Source organism: Gymnoscopelus braueri (assembly GCF_963280865.1).
Source record: "Gymnoscopelus braueri genome assembly, chromosome: 16".
NCBI lineage: Eukaryota > Metazoa > Chordata > Actinopteri > Myctophiformes > Myctophidae > Gymnoscopelus > Gymnoscopelus braueri.
Window position 1 is genome coordinate 5,282,471 of NC_137616.1, and position 20,860 is coordinate 5,303,330.

General features: G+C 42.2%; 1 protein-coding gene across 1 annotated transcript in view; it reads right to left on the minus strand.

Annotated features, from left to right (window-relative positions):
- Positions 1–1,964: 1,964 nt before the first annotated feature.
- LOC308102587 (MAM domain-containing glycosylphosphatidylinositol anchor protein 2) overlaps positions 1,965–20,860 on the minus strand; it is a gene marked incomplete at both ends in the record, with an annotated part of 464,799 nt that continues 445,903 nt past the window's right edge. Inside the window, 3 exon segments of the mRNA XM_080452356.1 lie at positions 1,965–2,049; positions 6,655–6,755; positions 12,323–12,453. Of these exon segments, the coding sequence (XP_080308482.1) occupies positions 1,965–2,049; positions 6,655–6,755; positions 12,323–12,453 (317 nt within the window).

Below are 20,860 nucleotides of genomic sequence, written 5' to 3' on the forward strand. Positions count from 1 at the left end.
GCTGGGTGCTGAAGCTGAAACTGAATTTCCCCCATGGGATTAACAAACGTCTCCTGTCCCCTCTGCACCAAATCTCTTGGCCAAAATTAGCCGAACTACAAGCTTACAACATGTCGCAACTGAACTTGTAGATTGGCTATTTTTTTGCAGAATGTTTGACTATTATTATAATTATGACCTGCTCAGAATTTGGACGCTAGGGTTTAAGTGGTTGAACCACACATAGGCACACACACACACACACACACGCACGCACGCACACGCACACATCCGTTTGCATTATGAGTAACATCCAGGTGTAGCACAAAACCCGTGCCCCCTCCCTTCTGAACAAGCTTGCCTTTCTCATCAGCACTTTGTGGGGGGCAAAAGTAACATGTAGAAAATAGCCCATCAGTGACTGAGCAGATTTGATGTTAATCAACAAACACCCAGGCTCACGACTCACGATTGTATTCTGAAGGCACTTTGTTTCATGGCAGAAAGTGGCTTCTGGTTCCAACAGGCCGAACCGCTCCGTCTGTGACTGTTTGAGTCAGGACTGAAAAAACCTTTCCCCCTTTCCACTAGGGCTGGGTAATTAACTGAAAATATATCGAAACCCACATTGAGAACCTAAAACTAAATCTTGCTCGTGTAGGTTAATCGAATAACCGAGAAGCAGGTTTTTTTAATATATATTTTTTCCCCATTTCTTATAGATCAACGAAACAACAAGAAAGACATTCTAATAGTTATTTTAAAATCAACTGAATCAATTAGTCTTATTAACCACTTAAGCCCTGTGTTATACTTTGTTGTACAATGGCATCGTACAAAAATAGCGAGCCCGTAATATTCACAGTACAGACCTTGAACTACGAGGGCAGTGAAAAAAAAGGGTGTAAAATAATCGTTCATTATTCATAATCGAGGCAAAGGTTTGAAGTAATCGTGACATATGATTTAAAGTCATATCACCCAGCCCTACACTTTCCCACTCTCTACATCCTGCTCAATCTGTTCTCTGCCTCTTTTATTTATCATCTGTCATCTTGTCTGTCACCCCCACTCTCTCCTCAAGCCTACTGAGTTTTACTCCTCCTCCAGCCTAGAGAGTCTGGAACCTCGGTCTGCCGTTGCCTGCTGATTTCTCCCCCACATGACTGCTGTTAATTGTTCTGTTATCAAACCTTCAGTTGGCCACTTTTATAGACTCGTGAGCACAGTGTTAAAAGATACATAGGCAGCTACAGGAGGCAAAGGGCAGACGGAAATGAATGTTGACCAGTTCTTCTTTTCCTACAGCACAGCACCAAGCGGATCAAGATATGATACGGTAGTAGTGGTGTGACGCTGGGTGTTTAGAGTGAAAAAAACAAACAAACAAAAAACGAGTGTTTGGTGATTGGTGTCTGTAGCAAGAAGATGATGATGAAGAAAAAGGTATACAGAGAAAAGGTCTGATTCCGTGGGTTTGTAAGGGTATTTCCATTTTCAAAAAGTTCAGTGGCGTCTCGACCCCCTCCTCCCCTCGCCTTCCAAGGAAAATGTTCATATCGGTCAAAATTGTTATTGTGCTTTACAAATGGTCCTCCTGCCCTCGATGCTCGGGGACTATTTCACCAAAGTCCAGGTTTCACCAAAGTCCAGGTTTTGTTTGTTGATGTAACCTAACCTGTCTTTGTGCTCGTAACGATGTCCAACATCCTGCGCCCAGAGTGGTCGTCTGGAAAAAAGAGGTCTCTTTAAAAAAACAAACAAACAAAAAAAAAGAAATTAGCGCATCTTTTTCTTTATTACTTTTTGTGTTTTTTTTTTCTCTTGTTTTATAGATTTTTTCCCGGTCCCTCTCGCGGTCCATTTCGGGGCCCCCGCCGCCTTCCAGAATGCGTGACTCTTTGGTGATTGGATGCAGAGGGTGCTAGCTCACAGACGTCGGGTCTGACGGTTCGCCTCCGAGACGACGACGACGCACAGGAGGGTCACCTCTGGCCTTCCAGCAGGGTCATCACCAAGGTGACGCACAGCAGCCATATATGGGGAAATGTGGGCGGGGCCATGGATCTGCTATCTAAAAGGAAGGAAGGAAAAAAGAAAGTGTCATCAACATTCCACCAAAAAGCACAGCAAAACGTATCCCCCTTACACCTGCGGTTCCCAACCTTTTCTAGATCACTTGAAAATCTCGAAAGCGTTCGCGACTTTGGAAGAGACCCGTAAGGGTTCACTTTCTATTTGTACACTCTCAAGAGTTATATTAACACTGATTATTTTTTACAGTGTAGATTGGAGTCTGTTACGGATAAGAGTGTCAGTGTAGTGGATCTGTTGTCTGTGCTTTGTGTTATATATGCGCGCCCCCGTCTTTGTCCTTTGATGTTATGCAGATCCTGGGTGCGACTCCGTCTCCATGATTGGTGGGGAGCTCTTCACTTCAAGCTCAGCACTCCTCACCCCTCCAATCACCGTTCTGTCCGTCCCTTTAAAGGCGACCTGGATCCTTCATGCACGGCCGCTGTCAGTTTTGATGTGAGTCTAGAGTAGGCTAGTGGCAGCGTGCCAAAGCAAAAATCATATAGTTTTTGCAATTTTCGTGATCTTTTTTACAGGCGTTCGGGCAGGTGGCTAAATGTGTATTTTTTACACAATAAAAAAGGTCCCGTGGTCTTTGATGGCCAGATGTGAGTTATTGGGGGCTAGAAGAGCTACTGTAAATAATAATAAAGAAATCGCCGGGTTATTGTGTAAAAAAAGACACCTGCCCGAATGCCCCCCGCCCACTGTAAAAAATATCGCGAAAATTGCTAAAACTACAGAAAGCAGTAAATAATTTTTTTAACACTCATATTTTATTTACTTTAATTACAAGCTAAAACATAAACCTTGGTTGTAAAAAAAAAAAAGTTGTCCTTTAAGCTTGGGCTTATACCATCTTGTCTTGTTGCGTTCCTACTCCCCTAGACCCAGTGGGTCGTAACAGAGTCCCAGAGAGATCAAATGGTATCAAATGGGGGTCCGTGGTCTAATGCACGTCAAACTGGAGGTCCTTGAAATCAAACAAGGTTGAGAATCACTGTTCTAAAGGATATGAAAAAGGTAGCACGTCTCAATCTTCAAGTCAAAGAGGACAAAATACTCAGCCTGCCTGGGATCCAGACTGATTCACTCCGTTCTGGAGGTTTTTTTTTTTCTCTCACTTTGCTTGTCAGTCTGGCCATGGTCCTCTTTGACTCGTATTTCCAAATGTCACCAATTATGTAGGCAGGTGACTCGAATTTTACATTGGAAGCCATTGGAGCCTGTCCCGCCCCGCAGAAATAGGATCAGTACGAGACTGAGAAGAGAAATTAAAAGAAAAAACTAATCTGCCGTAAGGCTACAAAATACTCACAATTCCACTTATTTATTCGCCTCACATCCCATAAAAAAAAACAAAGGCTTGTGTGTTTCGGCAAAGAGCCTGCCTCACAGAAGAGCAAAGTGCCTTCCTCTCTTTGCCGAAAAACGTGTAAAAGCATTTGTCTTTGTCTAGCAAATAAATAAGTGGGTAAATGTCAGTACTTTGTCCTCTTGTGAGCTGAATTTTGAGATGCGCTACCTTTTTCATAGCTTTGCTGTTGGGGCAGAAACCTCTTATCTCCAATATTTTAACTTTGTGTTTCTTGGTAAATTAACGCCCTACTCGATCATACTACAGCGTCACACAAAAGCATCAAAAGTAGCAGATCTACAAGCTTGAAACACGCTCGTAGATTTGCTACTTTTGCTGTTTTTGAATTTGAATCTTGAAAAGTAACAATTTTGGACATATGAGGTTTCCACCCAACAGAGACGATAGCTTTTTAGAATATGTTTACTGGATTTTGGGGGTTTAGTGGTCCATTGAGAATCGTGCCGTTTAAACGTAGGCACTTTTTTCCCCTCTAACTTAAATCTTTTGGGGCAGTTAGCTCCTTCTATAAAAGGGTTCTCAGTTTTGGAATACATTAACGAGAGAAACTAAATTAATTGGAGACAAAGGACTTAAGACTAGGGCTAGTTTTGCTCACTTGACGATTGAACAATACACCAGTTATTATTAATTAAAATAAAGCATTAGCTACTGTAACTCACATTCTTTGGAAAAAAACAATAAATACATTTTACATCCTGCTCTGTCTTCCACAGCAGTTGTTCTCAAACTTAAAAATGTCAAGGAACCCCCATAACTCTGAGAGCGTTGGTTCCGTTTGTACACCTCTCAGAGTTAGCTGTAAAAATCCATTAAAGCAATAGTTCCCCCAAAAAAATATTTATTTTCTGTGGATTAGTCACTGCATGGAGACTTGAATTTATGGATTTATTTATTTTTGTCTTTGTGTCTCCTACCGGAACCGCTGCCGGTCATCAAATTATTGGCTTAGGAATGTGACAAAAACAAAAAAATATCCATGAATTCAAGTCTCCATGGGGTGACTAATCGATAGAAAATAAGTCATTTTGGGGGTGAACTATCCCTTTAAGAACCTCGTCAAGGAACCCAGTTCCACAGTATTGGTGGAGACATGACAAAAAAGAAATATATATATATATCAGCACATATTGTTTTTGCAAACAAAGATAAGTCATCCAGCCCTGTGGATGAGCACAGTGACAGTTCAAATGGTAATCTTTATTAAAATCAGTGTCCTCTTTGTGTCTCCGCCCTCCACAGTTTGATATACGGCGGCAACGATTCCACAACATCTCCGTTTGACCTCCAGTGAGCACCTGCGTTTATTTTCGCGACGACGAGCTAAAGACATATAGGTTTAAAGTTCTCTTCGCCTAATTATAGGTCGCTTCTTTTGGGCTCGTTTTCATAGACCTGCTTGTTTACTTGTTTCTCTCACAAAATGTGGCTACACTGCTGACAACCTGCCGCCATCAGCCTGTCAAACTCCAGGTTGTTTTCTTCAAGACCCCGGCGGTCTAATTTCACTGTGTGTTTGTGCCATCAGTGCAATTACAACCCACCCCACCCCCATTATTTCATGTGATTACAGCCTTGTTACCATGGAGAAGGTTTTGTCTTTAGTTTTTTTGCCTCCCTCCCTCCCTCCCTCCCTCCTCCACTAATGGATATTTTGGTAACACACTAACCATGGGTGAATTTCGCCCAAACAACTGTAATGATGTGATTTTCATAATGTTGCTGATGTCCGAGGTGGGTGGATCCCTGGGTGCCTGCAGGATGCTCACTGACGTCATAGAAGGTAGGTTTGTTTCCCTGCCCCCATCCCTGTTTTTTTCAACAGACAGCTGCAGGTCTTCAGGTGAATTTGACCCAACGTTAGTGATAGAGGCAGGGGTGCTGGAATGGAAAATGGGGGGACCGCGAGCGAGTGGGTTTGGGTGGGTTTGTTTTTAGTTTGTATTTCCTTTATTTTGGTTAATTCGGTACAATTAAGTCGCAAGGTGGTCGCGAGGTGCGGGGAACTGGACTGGATATTCATTTTTTCGACTGGACTGAATTGTGGGGGGGCACAGTGTCTTTTAATTAAACAGGCGCCGGCGCCACTGGATAGAGGGTAATACAAAATCCCATACTCCCACAATGGTCAGCTGATACAATTAGACTCTGTGCCTTCACTGGACAAGGCTCACATGTCCCAGGAATGGGTGGACCAAAGGAAAAATTCCCAGCTCCATCATGTTTTTTTTAACAATACCCACATTTTTCACAGATTTTGTTGAGTCCCCCCATGATCTGTTTTTCTTTTTTTTGTGAAATTTCATCTTCAAATATTAAAGAAGAGTACCTCAATTTGTCATGTATTGTTGTACTTTAATATATTTTGATGAGAAATATTTGTTATGGAATTTATTATATCGGGTAAAATATACCCAACGTTAGTGATGATGTGACTATTTTCAGCAGTGTTCTAGGTTTAAAGGTCGGGTCTATAAAGCATTATAATAGCATTTATAATACATTATAATGTCCTTTTAAGGCTTCATAACACTCGTTATGAATGTTTATAATCATGTATGACAACTTATAACAACGTTCATAACGTATTATAAGTGCTGGTCATAATGCATAATAAGCTCAGTGGAACAGCACATTATAAATACTGTACTGTACTGTTGTTATGCAATGTAAAGTTGTTATGCATAATTATAAACATTTATAACGAGTGTTATGAAGCATTATAATGCATTATAGACCTGACCTTTAAGTACAGTGTTACCTGGTAGTTATGTGCTGTTCCACAGACTTTATAATGCATTATGACCAACAATTATACATTATATTATTATATGTTATAATACTTATTAATATACCTTGTTAAAAGTTGGTATGCATAATTAAAAACATTTATAACAAGTGTTATAATGTTATAATTACAATTACAAGTGTTATAATAAGTGCATTATAATGTATTATAAATGTGGTTATAACGCATTATAGACCTGACCTTAAAATAAAGTCTTAACGATCTTTTCAAACCCAGAACCTTCCATAACCTGAAGCTTTCCAGAACCCGTCATAGTTCTGTAAGAGTTGTTTTGTTTTGTTTAGGTTTCCATTATAAGAGACAGTTCCGCGTTCGTCAGAGGCGGGCGTGGTTAGTACAAGCGGTATAGGCTTTGGTATGTCGCTCCAGAGCCTCAGGCAGGAGGGGAGGGCAGGAGGGAGAGAGGGTCTACTCACTGGGCTGGAGGTCTCGACATTCCCCCTCCTCAAGGGTCACGTCATCGATGGCGATGTCCCCTTCAATACCCGGGCCCCGGATGCCTTCCAGTACCACCTAGAGAGAAGAGAGAGTCGTTAACCAGTTATATACCGTTGCTGTCGGGCAGAAACCGGTTAGGGACCAGTCGAAATTTACATAAGGGGGGGCATGGAGGAAATGTATGTGCCCTGATCTAAAATGCCATGACCCTCCCTTTGACAACAAAAAAAAAATCAATGACCCTCCCCAAGTGATTACAAAAAAAAGAGTAACCCTCCCCGCCTAGAAGTGTCACGATATATTGTGTCACGATATAGCCTATCGTGGTATTAAAATATGATGATAGGTATTGTCATGATGTCATACTGTATCGTAATATTTTTTTAATTGTTTTTTTTAATAAAAAAAAAACACTTTCTTTTTTTTTGCCGGTGAAAGTTAGGAGTTTTTACTGTATGATATGAAATGTAAAGCTTATCATAATCATAGTAATTATTAATCATGTCCTCCATCATATTCAAGGTATGTTGGAGAGAAATGAAACAGACTCCAGTCAGTCACTTTCAGTTTAAAGCACTGCAGAGGGGAGGTGTTGTGTGTCAGCTGATGCTCGTTGACGCTCGTTAATGTGACATGCATCTGCACTCTCAAATAGGCCTACATCTAATCTAAGATTGTATTATACTGTATCTGGTATTATAGATGTGTTTTAGCTGTTGGAAATAACTAGGCTGCACTTGGTTGGTAAAGTCCAGATGACAAAAATATGAGGTTTGTGGAATTTATAGTTATGCAGTCTTATATTATATTATATTTGTTATATTAGTGTCTATCTGTCCTCTGAAACAATGGGTTTATAGTTAGTGAGAACTTCACTTCTCCATTAAGCTTGCACAAATGTATTTATTTGTGTACAAAGCACTTTGTAATTGTTTCTAACTTGCTTTATAACGTTATTTATAAGATGATGGCCAATGTTGATGATACATGAGAAAAGAACATTAATAATATATCATATTGATATCATGCCCAACATCATGTATCGTATTGTGAAATTCTTGACACCCCTAACCCTCCCCATCAAATACAACATGACATTTAAAACTGATATGTCCAATGTTTTGCTTTCCACATTGATTAGAACATTGCTGTAGTGTAGTCAGTCTTGCTAAATGCACAGTGTATCTGTAGTAGTGGTAGCAGAATGGATAGTGTTCTCATCTTACATGTGGGAAACCCATTGAATCCTGGTCAGATTGAAGAAAGTTGAATATTTGGTAACCAGTAGTTTAAAACTTTTGTCACTCTGCCCTTTTAATTATCAACTACAGTGACTACAACTACACTGTTCCCTACATAAAACAAATTAGGCTATCAATTATGGCCTGATGCTTCTGGTTTTACTTGTGGAGCTATAGGCATCTATATGTCACAGTACGTTTGGAGAACCAGTACGATTGAAGACAGAGCGCTCGTTTTTAGGCACGGGGCTCCTTCGGGGCGAGGCGGGGCTTTTCGAGACAGGGTTTATTAGCGAGGCTCGCGAGGAGGAGGAGGAGGACGGCGCTGCGAGGCGGGGGGTTATTACGCGAGGCTGGCGAGGAAGAGGAGCCTCCTCCTCCTCCTCCTCCTCGCGTAATAACCCGTCCCGTCCTCTCCTTCTCTCCTTCTCCTCCTCCTCCGAGGAGGAGAAGGAGAGCGCGGAGAGGCGGGGCTTTGATGCGCCGACGGAGACCTGTCTTTTGTTGTTCCCCCCCACATAGCAACCAGGAAGCTACGCTAGGGGAACCATAATATCTATGAGGGGAACGCTGAACACGCGTTCACACGCACGGCGCGCCGACTTAGTGGAGCTTGAGGCCGAGGAAGCGCGCCCTCGCGCCTCCAGGCGCGAGTGCCCGCGGTGACCGGCCGACGCTCCACTAGTCGACTCAGCGCCGTTTGATTTGTAAACCGATAGGGACAGAATAGTTCTTTTCATGGATCACTGTGTGTGTGTGTGTGTGTGTGTGTGTGTGTGTGTGTGTGTGTGTGTGTGTGTCAGGGAGAAAGTAAAACAAAAGCCAGAACACAATAAAAGTATCTAAACAGTCCTGCTTTCAATAAACCAAAAAAAGCATGAGCGCGTGCGCGTGTGTGTGCGCGTGTGTGTGTGTGTGTGTGTGTGTGTGTGTGTGACTGTGTGTGTGACTGTGTGTGTGTGTGTGTGTGTGGCCATATATGTTTGTGCACAAGCCTGGCTTGTGGCTCCCTCTAGTGCTGGGTGGGTGGTAAAAACGAGCGCGCTTTCTTCAATCGTACTGGTTCTCCAATCATACTGTAACATATACACAACTGTCCATATAGATCCACATTAATCACATGCACAGAATTACTTCAAATGATTATGAATATCCAGTTATAGTAGGCCTATTTATAATGCATCTCTCCAATAACGCCTGTTGAAGTTTTGCTTAATTGTTCAACCACCATCGTTAAGACGCTGAATAGATTTGACTGGGTCGTTCACACTCGCTGTGCGTTGATGGCTTGTTAACGACCGCCATTGATTCTAAATAGACAAGGTGTTACTTGATTTGAATTATTTGTATCCTTTGAAATGGAGAGGGGTCATTGACCACTGTTCTGCTGTACTAAAAAGGTATATAAAAAACGGACTATTTTATCAATTCAAAATTGCATGACCCTCCCTTGGATTCAAAGTAAAATTAGCTGACCCTCCCTTGGACCAAAATTAGAAAGGCATGACCCTCCCCTATTTTCCTCCATGCCCCCCCTTATGTAAATTTCGACTGGTCCCTTACTTGTATCGCCATATTTTAACTTTTTGTGTTTTTCCGTAAATTAACGCACTACTTAATCATACTACAGTGTCATACAAAAGCATCAAAAAGTAGCAGATCTGCAAGCTCAAAACGTTTTGAGCTTGCAGATCTGCTACTTTGGCAAATTTTGAATTTGAATCCTGAAAAATGTAACAGTTTTGGACATAATGAAGTTTCCACCCAACAGAGACGATATCTCTCTATCCCCAGATGATTTGAGCCAATAATTAGTAAATTGTATCTCTGATAAACAAATGCACGGATGTCAGAAAATCCAGTTTGAATAGAGAAAAAGATGAAATTCTACAGTCACCACTTAAACCCTATAAACTTTCCGCCAAACGTTTGCCTGTTTTCTTTTTGTTGTGTTGCCCAGAAAATGGACGCTAGGGTTCATGTGGCTAAAATAAAGTTTGATTGATTTTCCCATAACATTTGTGAGCGGGTACAGTGCTTTAGGCAGCAAGGGGGCATTTTTCATTTTTCATTTTATTACAGATTGTTGAAGTACAGAATATAAGCTTTCATATGATGTATCATTCATTGAAATTGGAACACATTTGAAGAAGATGTGATCATTTGAATCTTGTCATCTTTAATAGTCTAAACTGAGATAATCCCTTGTAAAGAATTTCCACTTTCTAGCACCTCTCAGCTCCAGGTAATGGGCGTGAACAATGGGTAATTTATTCAACCTAGCCACTCCTCTAACCACTCCCCCATTTTCGGATTTTTACTGTGGAAAGCAACTAAGTACATTTACTCAAGTACTGTACTTAAGTACATTTTTTTAGGTATTTTATACATAGGCTATTTGAAAATAGCCGCTCTACAAGCTCACAATGCGCATTGCAACGTGTTGTGAGCTTGTAGATCAGCTATTTTCAAACATTTGAGTACTTTTACTTTAGGTACTTTAAGTATATTTCGATGCCAATACTTTTGTACTTTTACTTTGCTTGAACGTAACATTTTGAGCACAGGCCTTTTACTTTCTATATTGTGGTGTTGCTACCACCAAGTGCTTCTTCCACCACTAAATTTGACCCACTGGTAGTCGACTATAGTCGAGGTTTACCTACTAATGATAAAGACACGCACAAGCTAGGTCCTGGATTAACTCCAACCTGGTGTTTGCACAACCCGTACATCTACAGAAACGTTCAGATTTCAAATATAAAGTCCTTACCTCATGACAACGGATGTTACCATTCACTTCGGGTGGGTCTAAGTACCCGTATCTTCCATATTGTTCAATAAAAAGCATTTAATCCGATCGGCGGCCATCTTCTCATAGAGTTATAAGGTATCAGGAGTGCAATACCCCCCCCAACCGATACGGCCGCGTAGTTGAAAAAAAAAACGGAGATGGCCATCAATCGGATCAAAATGCTTTTTATTTAACAATACGGAAGATACGGGTACTTATGAGGGCCCGTACATAATTATAACACCCGTGGTCATGAGATAAGATAAGAACTTTATATTTGAAATCTGAACGTTTATGTAGATGTACGAGTTGTAAATGGAGAAATGCAAACACCAGGTGTACGTTCTGCCATGACGCTTGGCGACGAGCTAACAATGCTAAAGCTCCTAGCCTCGTTACTCCACTGTTGTTTTGGCCACATCTTCAGTTAAATACTTCCATACGAACGTCGAGCGGCCTGTTGTTTAGCTGGGGCTGACCTCACCTAGCTGCTGTGTTCGCTACAATCTTATATTGTTTATACAACTAGATTCTGTCCCGAAAAAGTTAGATTATTTTTATTTACTCCACTGCGCCCTCTACAGATCTGGACAATTTGAACTTACCATTAACCAAATCTGTAGAGGGCACTGTGGAGTAAATAAAAATAATTTCCGTCTTGCGGACATTTTCTGCCCAAAAAGTGTATTTTACAGAGTAGCTGGGGTGCTGAGAGGCTTCCCACCTCCGAGAATAGACTTTCAACAACACAAAACAGCCTTTGTTTCAGTGAGTAGCGAAATGGTTTTGTTTATTTTCACTACTCTTGAGTCTTCCAGGGCGTTAGAGGGAACTCACTAACGCTCTGGACTAGGGTCCACCGTGGTGAAGTTAGTTTCAGCCTCAGGTTGAATATTCACCCAGTGGATATTACTCCAGTAAAGTAAAATACCTCAAAATTGTACTTAAGTACAGTACTTGAGTAAATGTACTTAGTAACTTTACACCACCACAGAGAGGAGCGAAACTGATGGGCGGGGATTAGGCTTGTAACCGGAGTACAATGCCTAGCTATGACCAATCGAAACCTCTCGGGTTAGCAACTCTCTACCAAACTCTCCGCCCACAGGACTCACAAACAGGCACACATACTAGCAGAATAGGAGCCTACTTTACTATACAAATTTAACCATTTAATGACGTTAAAACGGATATCTGTTGGGATTGAAAGCTTGCTCGACATTCGAACTGTGTTAATATGGAAAAAAACGAAAATCAGCCAAAAAAAAAAAAAAGTTATTTTGCTTAGTTTCTACCGTTTCTCATCTCGCGAGTTGATGCCCGAAACACCAGGCCTGCTCACATTTACTCATTTTTTAAATCAAATTATTTCCCAGGTTATACAGCTCATTTTTGGGGGGAGCGTGCAGACAGGAACAAGCCAGTGGTGTGAGGAGGGAGGATTTGGCTGTATAACGATGTAGAAACCATGATTAGAGGCTGGAGGCAGAGAGAGGAGAGAGAGAGGGGGGGGGCGGGGGGGAGGGAACACTGCTGCGTTTGTGATTGATGAGGTTGAGTCTATTCACGGTACTTCTCCTCCTCCTCCTCCTCCTCCTCCATCTCACCTGGAAGGATGCTGTGGGGTGGATGCTGACTTTGGCCTGCTTCCAGCGGTCACCTTGGTTACCAGTCAGCGACCACGCGGGACCCTCCGAGGTTGTTTGGCCCTTCTGCTTCAGGAAGGCGTTGAGAGTCCCTGTGGCAAGAGAGGATGTTACGTTAGAGACACTATACCGCTGCAAAGCGTGCACAAACATACAGAGGATATTTGCACGCGCAAACACACACACAAACATGTTTGTATTACTGAACTAGAGGTTCGGGCAGCGGCCCTCGAGTTCCGATCGGCGGCCAATTTCTCATAGAGTTACAATGTATCAGAGTGCAATACACCTCCCAACCGATAGGGTCCCGTAGGTGAAAGCATATGAAGGAAATTTTGAGAAAATGGCCATCAATCGGATTAAAATGCTTTTTATTGAACAATACGGAAGATACGGGTACTTAGACCCGGGCGTTTTAACTTGTTACATCCATGGCCGTGGGGTCAGCACTTTATATTTGAAATCTGAACGTTTATGTAGATGTACGGGTTGTAAATGGAGAACATTCTAAAACCAGGAACAAGTTGCGCCATGACTGTCATGATATGACAGCCATGGCACAATTCTAACCCTGACCACTAAACCCAACCTTCCTTACCCAACCTGAATCTTTTCCTAATTGTAAACATAACCATAAAACAACCATTTCTCTTGTGAGAACCAGGAAAATGGTTCTCAAAATGTCTGTTACTTAAATTCTGCTATAGTTGTGTGGGGACGTTTGGCTCTCACAAGAATAGTCACACACACACACTATAGTTGTGGGGACACGTGGCTCTCACAAGAATAGTCGCGCGCGCGCACACACACACACACACACACACACACACACACACACACACACACACACACACACACACACACACACACACACACACACACACACACACACACACACACACACACACACACACACACACACACACACACACACACACACAAGAGTGAATGCAGGTTTGAAAGCACAAGTCAAACTGATATGTAGATTTTTAACATGCTCCTCAGAGACATTTCAACATTACAAACTTAATATATATTCATCTCTCTCTCTCTCTCTCTCTCTCTCTCTCTCTCTCTCTCTCTCTCTCTCTCTCTCTCTCTCTCTCTCTCTCTCTCTCTCTCTCTCTCTCTCTGTTCCAAATGTATGAATTCCTCTGCATTCAAGGCAGATCTGGAGCGTTATCAAAGGTTAAAAGTGGGTCATAATGAATGCATGCATTTATTAATTAAGGGGCTCTGCGAGCAATGATTAATTACTCCTCAGTATTATAATGCAGAAATATAATGATGGCTAATGGGGCGATAAGTGATGAGGATGGTGGGTAAATGTAAATACAAGTCAGAGACATTTTTGGGCCTATTATACATGTCTCTGCCTCAGAGGCATCATTACACACAAATAGGGTTCCCAAACTTTACAGGCCGTAATCCCCCAAAATAATCATATTTGAACTGGGGACCCCCAACCCTGATAAGCACTTGGAATTGTAGGCATTACATTTAGTTTGACTCCGTTCCACAGATAAACTTTGTGAAAAAAAAATTTAATCATCTGGGGACCCCCCCCCCCCCCCAAAAAAAAAAAAATTGGTCCCGACCCCCAGTTTGGGAACCAGTGACATAAAACACTAGAGAGTGGTAAAAAAAAAAGTGACCACTTAATCCCGATTTTAAAAATATCTACCGGCTCAAAACGCTTTGCAATGCAATGCATTGTGAGCTTGTAGATCTGCCATTTTTCGGGGGGAGGCCAGTTTTAAAGTGATTAATGAATGTATGGTTGAGAGTGAAAAGTGAAAGTTGAAAGTGTCTATCAGTGTCGATCTAAAACTCAGATTAATCTGCAAAAGAAAAAAACATTGAGAGGAGATACGGATATGGAAATATGAATAAAAGAACTGAACGTTGAGGTTAAATGTGAAAGCTAGGGGGTGGCAAATGCCATCCTCTGGAAACCGAAAATGACGCCCCTGGTTCCTAGCCTTTTCCTTTCACACCCTGCGATGTCCCGTAAGCACAAGGCATGCAGACTAGGTACTGCATATGGTAATTGCTTAACCCCCTACAGTATCTCTCTACAGTTTATAAAATGCAACCGGCAACTCTGGCTGTGTTTTCAAAGCCGTTTGAAATTATTTTCGATACGTTCCATTCAAAACCCTTATGGTTTAAGCATTTCAGCTCAGAGCATCAACAGTGATTATTACACAGAACAGAGCACGGCTTCACCAGGGAGCTCATTGTGAAACATTGCATAGAAAAAATATTCTGAATTCCTCTCTTTCACACATGGAAAATATTAGACACCACCAAGACAGTTGGTATTCATGTTAACCCTTTAAGACCTGAGGCCGATTCTACATTATGTCTTCTAAATCCTACAGTTTTCTGAAACACGTACTGTATGTTGCTATAATATCAGTGGTTCTCGAACTTTTTCATGTCAAGGACCCCCCAAAAAATATATGTATTTGGCCGCGGACCGCCCTTCTCAAAATATTTAGTTCCAGGGACCTCCCAGAAGCAAAGATTTGAGTTATAAATGTTCGCTTTTTTTTTTTTTTTTTTAAAGATTTGCAAAACATCTCACGATTTTTCAAAAATAGCAGATCTACAAGCTCATAGCGTGGCACTCGGTGCCACACTATGAGCTTGTATATCTGCTATTTTTGAATTGCCAAAGTATAAAATAATGGCTAAAGTGGTTAAAATGTATGCTTTCCTGGTTGTAATGGGTTAATGCACATTCACTTTCCATGCCAAGGACCCCTGTTGCTTTTCAGGATTCAAATTCAAACAGCAAAAGTAGCAGATCGACAAGGTTGTAGATCTGCTACTTTTGATGCTTTTGTGTTTTGTGTGACGCTGTAGTATGATCAAGTATAGGGCGTTAATTTACGGAAAAACACAAAAAGTTTGAATAATGGAGATAAGAGGTTTCTGCCCGACAGCAACAATTTACTTATTCATTTGGTTTGTTTGTTTATTTATTAATTTTCTTCTCCTTTCCAATTAGACACCTTGGGACCCCCTGGGGTCCACCCGCACATTGAAAACCATGTCTTCTCTTGATAAAATACCTAATACCCTATTCACTCTTAAGCATAAAGAAATAACAGCAGTAGCCTATAATAGCCAGTAACGAACGTTGCGTGCGGAATTAGATTAAATTAAATGACATTAAATTGAAAGAGAAAACATTTTCTGAAATAGAATTTATTGTTTTACTTACTAAAGATGAGAAACACTATAGTGTTATGTTGAAACCCATAAGTAGGTTAACAAGCGGAACACATTGCCTGGTAGCACAGGAGAGCTGTGTTAAATCCTAACTAATTTGAAAACAGGACAGGGAAACAGAAAGGCTTTGATCTGACAGCGTTGGGCAAAAAGAAAGAAGGATTGCATTTTATTGCATTTTTTTCAGGTAAAGGAAAATGTGGACGGTGACAGAAGAAGATGACAGTGTCCCTTATGGACCAGACAGACAGACAGACAAACAGACAGACAGACAGACAGACAGACAGACAGACAGACAGACAGACAGACAGACAGACAGACAGACAGACAGACAGGATCAGTGTCAGACATCAATCACTCATAGGTCTTTGCTTCAGAGCTGTGCGTTGTGGTAGAAATCCTGGGATAAGCATTGTTGGGTAACATTATTTTAAAAGATACTCGTTACAGATTACTACCATTCAAAAGTATTCCGTTACGTTACAGGATTACCATCTGAGAAAAGTAACTCAAGTTAGATAATTGTTGCCTTACCAACAATAACAACGCCTCTGTGAGGAAGTTTGGTAAACATAAAATCAAGAGTGCAGCCTAGCGGAGTGACCGGCACCAGTGTTGCGTAGCTGTGCTGAGCTTCACCAGGGCTAATTTGCATTGACGTTCTCCTCCTTTCGCCAATACTTCCACGACCATACTAAATGGCAACCTCTCTGTCTTCTCGCCATGTCGCACACGTGAGACAAACATATTGTGTCACACCACAATCATAGAATGATTACGCAATCACAGACAGCAAGGCACCAGTCAACGATTTCTGTGTGACAGCCGTGCAAGTCTTCGTTGGCAGAGAAGAGTGGAAAAAAAGTAGTACTCTAATTGTAAAACTAACACGTTAATACTCCGTTACTAAAAACAGTGTGCAGATTGCAGTAACGGTTTTACGCGTTATCCCTAACACTGGATTTAACCTACAACAATTTACTCACATCGAGAATGTGAGGAATCATTCCTTTTATTTTATAGGAGATCCTTATAGACCAGTGGTTCTCAAACACAGTGGACCCCCGCGGACCCCGTCCCTTGCGTCGGAACAACGGCCCGTCGGCACAGCGGACCCCGGCCGCCAGAACAGCGTCCTGTCGGCACCGTGGGTTATCGGAACTATGGGTGGACTGCACGTGGAGTTACTGCTATCGCAATTACTGCTGCCGACAGAGAACGGCACAACACACACACAGTGCAAACTTATAAAGGACTTTCATTTACAGCCTGTGTCCACACACACTGCGTTTTATGAGCGGGAGGGCGCTTTGGATATCATCTGTATAGCACTAGCACGCAGCTTAACACGTGCACTTGTTTGAATCCAGGTTGTATTATTATTAGCACACATAGCTTAGCTCACACAGCTTAAACATCAACTTCTCATGGTTGTGGGAGAGAGAGAGAGCACATCCCCAGGTAGCGCAACGGAGCGCTGTTAGTATGGACTACTTTATATAATTCTTTTCACCTTTCACAAGTCCTGAAAAGTAACGGTTTTGGACAGTGACAATATTGTCTCTGTCGGGTGGAAACCTCATTATGTCCAAAACTGTTACTTTTCTAGATTCAAATTCCATAAGTATCAAAAGTAGCAGATCCACAAGCTCCACAGGCTTGCGGATCTGCTACTTTTGATACTTTTGTGTGATGTTGTAGTATGATCAAGTAGGGCGTTAATTTACAACAAAAAAACACAAGTTAGAATATGCAGATAAGAGGTTTCTGCCCGACGATATGCTAAATCCTATCCACAACACATCGAGTGTCTCATTATAACCTTTTTCTTTCACTGAACCAGGCCTAAATTGTCTACAGTATATAATTTGCATGCTCACACAGTTTTTCAATGTGCTTAAAAGGCATAATCACTGTTGGGACTATTATTTTCTAATTGCTTTATTAAATAAAGGGACAGCTTTGCAGAGTTTCATCTAATTACCTTATTAAATAAAAGGACAACTTTGCCGAGTTTTAATCTAATCGCTTTATTAACTAAAGGGCAACTTTGCAGAGTTTTGAACCTCGTTTTACTGTGAGGACGAGGGAAATGTGACGTAAGACTTCACAATGCATTCTGTCTCACCGGCAGACGCCTGCGCCATGGTCTGCTTTGGGTTCTACTATAGCAGTGCTTTTGAGAATGCCAAGTTATAATGCAAGCACAGTTTTTTCACATCATTTTAGCATTGAGAATTATCTGTTGCCCTGTCTTGAATGTATAGGCTTCATCGTATGACGGTAGAAAGTAGCCAATCTACAAGCTCACAGCGCACCACGTATGCAATGCGCCGTGAGCTTGCAGATGTGCTATTTTGCCGCAACAGAGAGAGAGAAAGAGAGCGTTGATTAAGAATACTGTCAAGTACAGAATCAATGTTTTGAATCCTGTTTGTCGGGTTTGTACGACAAAGTATAAAATAGGGCTTAAGTGGTTAGTCAGACACGTTTCACGTCGATTCGTTGATTTTTACTAGCCTGCAGAAAGAGTTAGACGCCGGGTGACGGTAGGCCGAAGGTCCAAGGTCCTGAGTTCAACAGAGGCATATAAGGAACAACACCTGTCTGCTGGTGAATCGACGCCTACAGTAGCAAGCGAGGAGGCAAGGATACCGAGCACGACGACTGCCGCATCGTTTTTGATGCATCCTCGGCTCAGCAAGGTGCCTCATTACTGGTTCAGTACACAGGCCAATACCAATGGATCTCTATGAGAGAGAGAGGGAATAAGGAACACGCCTGATCCCCCCCCCCCCCATCTGTCCCCTCACGACAGCACAATCTCCAGCGAAAGATGAGCACTCGAACGGAACATGACCCGCGGTTTCATCTCCCTGTCGGAGTGTTTAGCACGTGGGAGGAAAAACTTGCTGAGCTGGCTTTGCCTTGACGTTCCCTTTGAACAAAATTGCGTTTTCGGGATTGGTTGTGTCAGTGTCACCGCATCCTCGGCAAAGTCATACGCTATAAATGCTCACGACAACATGTAGCGGTGACATTTGTGAAATAAAAAAAAAGTATGTGGATACAGAAAATTGTGGAATATAGCAAGCGGATACCTTTTGATTGTACACTACCTCAGGGGAGGGGGGGGAGGACTTCAAGGCCGCCTAGCTGGCGAAGAGGACAACTCCATTGCCAGGTTCTCCTAACAGACTGGCTTTGTGTGAATTGCCGCGGTGCTGCGGGACTTAATCCTGTAAACAAATGTGACACAGGCTCCAAAGGCAAACTTTGAAGTGTGCTCGGCTAATTAAGTGTGACCTTGTCGCAGGTAGGCCTTGGTGACAGAAGAGTCCCTTTGAGCCTGTGCCACCGCTCTCATCAGAGAGGAGAAGGAGAGGAGGGGAGGAGGGGGGCCCTTATCAAGCTGATGGAGGCCCCTCAGCGGAAAGGGGCCAACCTGGCTGTGACAGTCCCGCAGGGGCCGCAAGCAAACTCCCGGCTTTTGTAAATACAGTGGTTCTCAAATGTTTTAATTTCAAGGTCCTCACTTTATAAGGGAAAGGCCCGCTCAACCCGAAGACAGTCTTGAGAAGGTCTTGAATAAACTGGGTGCAGATGCTGATAAAACACAAAGGGAAGAAACAATCCACACTCTCTGTGAAGCACAGAAGCCAGCAAGTCATTATTTAACTTAGATATAAAAGGGGTGGGATTTATACGTTTTACTTCATCGCACTCCTATTTCCTATTTTAATCTGATATTAATTGTCTCCACCAGGCCAAGGCATGGCGAGAGAGTATGTTTTGCCCCCTGTCTGTCCGTCCGTCCGTCCGTGTGTCCGTCCGTGTGTGTCCGTCCTTCTGTCTGCGAGCAGCTAATCTCCGCCACCGTTGGCCCTGTCGCTGTGAAACTGCGCACACACACTCCCTGGATGCCACAGCAGAACCTCTGCCCCACATTTTTCAGATCAGCCTGTCATAGCGCCACCATGAGGCAGACTTTTGCCAAACACATTTTTTGCTATTACTCCTAGATATTTTGTCCAACAAACACGCAAATCGGTACACAGTATCTCTATAGTCATGTGATCAACACGGATCTCTCTGATTTTCCATATTCCATCCTGATTGGCTAAAATTGTCTTCCAAAGTATGCAGGATTGGTTAATTTGGAACAAAATCATGCACGCAGCATACGATTTCCGTGAAACTTTCCACAAAGATTCCCACTTGGCCCAGGAAGAAATGCCACTTGAAAACGTTCACATCAGCCTCATGGTGGCGCTATAACAGGCCAATTCACGTTTTTAGCTATAACTGCACCAATCTGCGTCAAACTTTGCACGCACACTCCCTAGAGGCCAAGGAAAAACCTTTGCCCTGTATTTTTCACATATGCCTTTTAGAGCGCCACCAGGAGGCTGAGTTTTGTAAAACACATTTTTTGCTCTTACTCCTTCAGATTCTGTCCAAAAATCACGCAAATCGGTACACAGTATCTCTATAGTCATGTGATCAAGATGGATGTTTACGATATTTCATATTCCATCCTACTTGGCTAACATTGGCTTCCAAAGTTTGCAGGATGGGTCCCTTTTGAACACAATTCCTCAAATCATGAACGCAGTGTGCGAATTCCGTGAAATTTTGCACGCACATTCCCAATAGGCCGAGGAAGAAATGCCACCCTTTTCACATTGGCCTGTTATAGCGCCACCAGCAGGTCAAATTTAGCAAACCACATTTTTGGAACAAAATGCCTGAAATCATGAATGCAGTGTCTGATTGTCGTGCAAGGCCTAAGAAGAAATGGCACCCTTTTCACATTGGCCTATTATAGCGCCACCAGGAGGCCACAATAATCTACCAGTCCTGGCGGAGACTTGTGCTCCGAGGAGCACTTTTTCTAGTTTTAATTGTTTTTCTTTTTGTTTCGGAAGTGCATAAATATTGTTCTGTTTTTATTAACATATTCAAAATAAACAAGACTAAAGTCTAAACTAAACTAAACTAAATGTGTAGAAGTCTTGGGAGTGTTTTTTAATAAACATTGACAAAGGCCTGTGTGCCGAAACACGTCTGTTCGTTTGGTTGATCATCATTATTAAAAAAGAGCGCGGATTGTTTCTTCCCTTAACTTGAAGGACCCCCATAACTCTGAGTGTACAAATGGGACCAAATGGACCCGGAGTTACAGACCTGAAAGGGTCCATTTGGAACCCCCGAGGGTCCCTGGTACCCTATATACTTTGAGACTCACTGCCTTAGACT